The sequence below is a fragment of the Hipposideros armiger genome, unplaced genomic scaffold (genome assembly GCF_001890085.2).
Source record: "Hipposideros armiger isolate ML-2016 unplaced genomic scaffold, ASM189008v1 scaffold_414, whole genome shotgun sequence".
Taxonomy (NCBI): Eukaryota; Metazoa; Chordata; class Mammalia; order Chiroptera; family Hipposideridae; genus Hipposideros; species Hipposideros armiger.
Window position 1 is genome coordinate 1,386,395 of NW_017731764.1, and position 4,880 is coordinate 1,391,274.

A 4,880-nucleotide genomic window follows, 5' to 3' on the forward strand; every position below is an offset into this window, starting at 1 on the left:
CAAACCACTGCAATCTCTTACCTGGAATGCTGTAATCTCTAATCTTCTCTCAAAAAGTTTCCTACTTCCACACTCAATTACCTACAATTCATGATCTTCAAAGCAGCCAGAGTAAGAGGGTTTTTTTTGTTTTGTTTTCTTTTCTTCCCCACTCCTCCCTTTAAACATAGATCAGGTTATAACAAATGGAATTTAGAATAAAACCCCTAATTTATTACCATGTCATAAAGGACCCCATGCAAACTGGCATACCCAGCAACAGAAAACAAAACAGTCAAAGTCGTCGCCATCAGGCTCAGTGTACAGCAGGTGCTCCATAATTATTCACTGAAGAATCAAATGAAACCAGCATACGTGACGGTTATTTCTGGGGAAAGGTACCTTGGCTGATTAAGACCGCTGTAACTGCCCAGGAGAGCAGTCCCCTGGGGTGAGAACCTTCCTAAGTTTCTAATGAAGGTAGCCTAATTTTATGCTTGAGGGAAAAAGTGTGCCCCCTAGAAACTGTAGAGAGGCACAATTCCAATCCAGTTCCGAAACCCACATTATTACCAACGTAAGTAAACAGTGTTCACTCCTTACCAGCTTCTTTTTCTTTCAACTGCAGAAGAGCTGGCATTGGAGGATGAAGAAAATAACAATTTTCATGCCTTTGCTTAAATTCTTCAGCAGCAACAGGATCTATACCCACAGCAAACCAGGCAACCAGCCCATCTTCTTCTTCTCTTGGGACTTCCCCAGCAAAATCAAGTAACTCTTTTTTCATTTCAAATTCTACTCCAAGGAAAATCAAGGTGATCTTCTCACGCTGAGTCAAATAATCTTTTATATCTGTGTAGTTGAGCTGACAAAGCCTGACTTCTGGCTGCTGGGAACTTTCTTTATTGCCGCCTAGAGTAACCAAGGGATTTAAGTCTGAGAAAAGGATGTAAACTGTGGCTGGATGGCTTTCTTTAGCTAGTAGCCAGTCAGAGTTATTTCTTTTTTCACTTTTCCGGTCCAGTAGTGTTCTGCTAAAATAATTTTCACATTCATCCACTTCATTGTTTAGGAACCATGGCTTCTTCCCACCTTTAGCATTAGCTAGCAAGTTAGCTACATGTCTATAACCCCAAAATTTAGCAATATCCAGTGCAGTCTGCCTTGATTTGTTGACAATGGATCTGTCGCACCTATGGATGAAGGAAAGAATAAAAATAGGAAATAAACGTTTTCTCCAGTAATTACTATAATAAAATATTTCCAGAAGCACATTATACTCGTAGCCCTTCTATTTAATGATTACATAGATTGTTTTTTCTCTTAGTATATAATTTACTAATGGGAAGGTTAAAATAAGTAATCATAAATGATGAAAACTTAGAGATAGTGGATATTTAAAATTTCTGGAGAATAAAATAAAAAAGTTTTTATGTGTTATGAGACATTAAAATTTTACAAGGCATTCTTGGTAGTCATAGTGTGTAGATTAACATTTTCTATTTGGGAGAAAAATATTAGATTAACTCATAAATTTGCTTGGCTATTAAGTATGAAAATTCCTCAATGAAAAAAGTTAAAAGCTTTTAGTTAGAAATTATGCTATGTTTTTATACAACAAAACTGGTCAGCTATTTACAAGCCCAATGATATAAATAAATATGGCTACAAGAATAATTAAAATGGAAAAATGTAACCCAGAAATTAAACCACCCACCCCCTCAGGTGGTATAGCCTAAAGTGTTTACCCCTTTTCAAGTAGAAATTGGACAACATCTGGGTGTCCATTCCTTGCAGCATACATTAAAGCAGTCCAGCCATTTTCAGAAGTTTCATTGAGAAGAGATGGGGAAAGACTGAGTGTTACTGTTAACCGGGCAAGATCTCCTTCTGCAGCTGAACAGTGAAACTGGGAAATTATTTCTTGCTTTGGACTTCTTTTTATAGAAGACATTTGTTCCTTAGAAAAAGGAAAATAGGAAAAAAAATCATTTGCAAATGCTTTTTGTATCAATGACTGAACATTATCTGAGTACTGATATAAGTAGAATACTTATGGTTTCCAAAACAAAATGTTCTTCAAAAGGTAAATAGTAGCCAACTGTCATCACAGCATACATTTCAAAATTGTTATGACTTGAGGGTTTTAAATATAATTCAACATGGGGGATGTATAAAATAATGTATAACGAGCTTTGGTAATACAGATGAGAGGGCCATATCCTTGGGAGAGGGAGTTAGGTAACAGCTTACAAAGAGGTATTTGAGGTAGACCAGAGGGTCTTCAATTTGGATTGGGAGCATGAGGCGGGTTAAAGCAGATAAAAGTAAAGGCAGAAGTTTTTAGCAGATGACAAGTAATATTCTTTTAGATTTTATGGTACCAGAAACAGGTCCCTGTTCTCAGAAAAATTATGCTCCTATAACAAATTATTCAAAAACTAAGTTTCACATGAAAACAATGTATTGCTTTACCTTGCACAATTAATTCTGCAATCTATCTGGAACTGATTTTTGTTTATGGTGTAAGGTAGTGGTCAAGATACATTTTTGTCTCATGGACTAATCCATATAACTGGGCATCATTCTTGAAACTGTCATCTTTGTCCCACTGCACTGCATTATTATCCTTGCCATAAATCACATATAAACAATATATTTTGGATCTTTTATGAGACATTGCTCTATTGGTCACTTTGTATATCCTTGAATCACAGCTTTTTAAACCTTTAACTTCCTTTGTCTGCTTTGTAGCGCTGTTGTTTCAGTAAGAAATATAGAAAATTGTTTCATACCACTAAATAAATGTTGCCTAATCACAAATTGCAAGTAGTAAGGCACAAAATGAGGGTGTGTGTGTGTGTGTGTGTGTGTGTGTGTGTGTAAATGGTTCCAATTTCAGTTGTCTATGAGCTTCTCAAAGTACTTTTTTAAGGTAAAAATTTTTTTCTATGAAATGCTACTAAGGAAAGATTTGGGCTTCTAAGTAGGCTTCTATCATTGTAAACAATAAGACATTTAGGCTAAAAAGGAAAAATCCATAAATTTTAACAGCTGTTGTCTCTTGGGTTCTGACACTACAATTTGGTCCATCAACTTTATAGTAGGAGTAGTACCAACAAAATTTAGGGGAAAAAATGGGCGAAAGAGATTACCTGTGAGTCCGTTCACCTTTCCTATTTGTATTTTTCTGCTACTTACAAACAGGTAAAAACTAAAAATAGGTGAAATATACAGGAATGCAAACATTTGGATAAAACCTAATATTGAAAATCTGTTTACAGCTAAAATTAGGAGTGTCTTCTATATTAGAAAACTTTTTTTCTTTTACTTTAGAATTTATCTGACCAGTCTATTCATATCGATATTCATACTCTAGCATAACCTGACCATTCTCTTCATCGCATCTCTTCTAAATGCTTTAAAAATATTACAAATAACAAAAGCTACAGCTTTTCCGGACTTTGCTTTGAAGCACTGCTCTACACTGACTCATGGGTAGTTTCCTTCCAAGCTGCCTTCCCCTTAAATTTATTTCCTATAAAATATTATCACAGAGGTCCTTTAGCTAGGCTTACTTTAAGCAATATTTCACTGTTTCATGTTCTGAAGTCTTGGTCACGTCCTCAACCTCCCCAAAGGCCACTCCAGATGATTGCAAAACTGTCCTCCTAAATTACAGTACCATTCAGGAGCCCTACGTGAAGCTCATGCATACAGTATTATCCAGAGAAAGTAGAAAATGTACTTTCCCCCTTAGCTTTCTCAGCAGAAAAGCCATCTAGATATAGAACCATTATTCATCCCAGAGAAGCACACCAAGTCTGAAATACAACTCTCCTGCTGGATTTCCTTTTTCATTTCTCATTGACTGGTCACCCAGAAAGTAAGGATTTGAAGGCAGGATGAGGTGACTCAGTTAGCTAAATGCTGCCCTTGCTTTCCAAGAAGAGCCTGGGCTATTCTAAGACGTCATTTAAAAGAATCTTAGGTTTAAAGGGTCTTAGATTTTATCCAAATCACCATCAACTTTTACAGATGTGTGACTCAGGGCCCACGACTTGCTCAAGATTACATGGCTCAGGCGAGACAGGGAAAACGTCAAATATGGCTCTGTCACTGCAAGTCACCAACCGTCTTTTAATGAATCCCACTTCCTTGGGCACTCAAGCTGGTCATTTAACCAAGTGCCACCCATGCACGGTGTCTTTAAAAGGGCAAATGCCTTTAGATAGTTGATTTTCTGGCCACTGGGCGAGTCCCCCTTTTTAGGTGAAACCGCACCCGAAGCATTTCCTTTTCCCCACCTCAAAGACTGAGCTGCTGACGCCGCCCGCAGCAAGGCGGCTGCGCTCCCGCCCCTCCCGGGCGTCCTAGAAGCCCCGCCGCCGCTCCCGCGCGAGCCTGCGCCACACGACCAGGCAGGGCCGGGCAGGGCAGCGCGGAGGCAACAGGTCACTGAGAACTGCTCACCGGCCCCAAACCAGGGCCGAGCACGTCGCCGACGCTGCTACTAACCAAAAGACGACCACAGGAGAGGAAACTGGGAAGTGGTCGAAAGACTGGGAGAAACCCCAAGCTCACTCTTCCGGTGCCGGATGGAAACGTTCTGACTTCCGGTGGAGGGCCGATGTTCTCGCACCGCTTTCTGGGAGATGTAGTTTGAAGGTCCCAGGCTGTGAGCGAGCAGGGAAGGGGTGGGCTTGGGGGGATGAGTGCTGGGTTAGAACGACTGGCTTCCTGCCGGTGAGTGAATGATTGGTTTTCTAACGGGTGAGACCGAGCTGTGCAGAGTGTGATGCTGGTGATGGGAAACTCTAGGTCTGCGGAAACGGTTTTAAGTTTTCCAGTATTTTGCACCCAGCCTATATAGCCCAAATGCAATGGAGTGTTCAAAACAT

At 39.7% G+C, this 4,880-nt stretch overlaps 1 protein-coding gene across 1 annotated transcript in view; it reads right to left on the bottom strand.

Moving 5' to 3' along the window:
* NUDT12 (nudix hydrolase 12) overlaps window positions 1-4,605 on the bottom strand; it is a 38,761-nt gene extending 34,156 nt beyond the window's left edge. Inside the window, exons 1-3 of the mRNA XM_019664014.1 lie at window positions 4,498-4,605; window positions 1,728-1,939; window positions 583-1,172 (exon numbers count right to left, since the gene is read on the bottom strand). Of these exons, the coding sequence (XP_019519559.1) occupies window positions 583-1,172; window positions 1,728-1,933 (796 nt within the window). The 5' untranslated portion in view covers window positions 1,934-1,939; window positions 4,498-4,605. The remainder of the gene's footprint in view (window positions 1-582; window positions 1,173-1,727; window positions 1,940-4,497) is intronic.
* Between the last annotated feature and the right edge of the window lie 275 nt (window positions 4,606-4,880).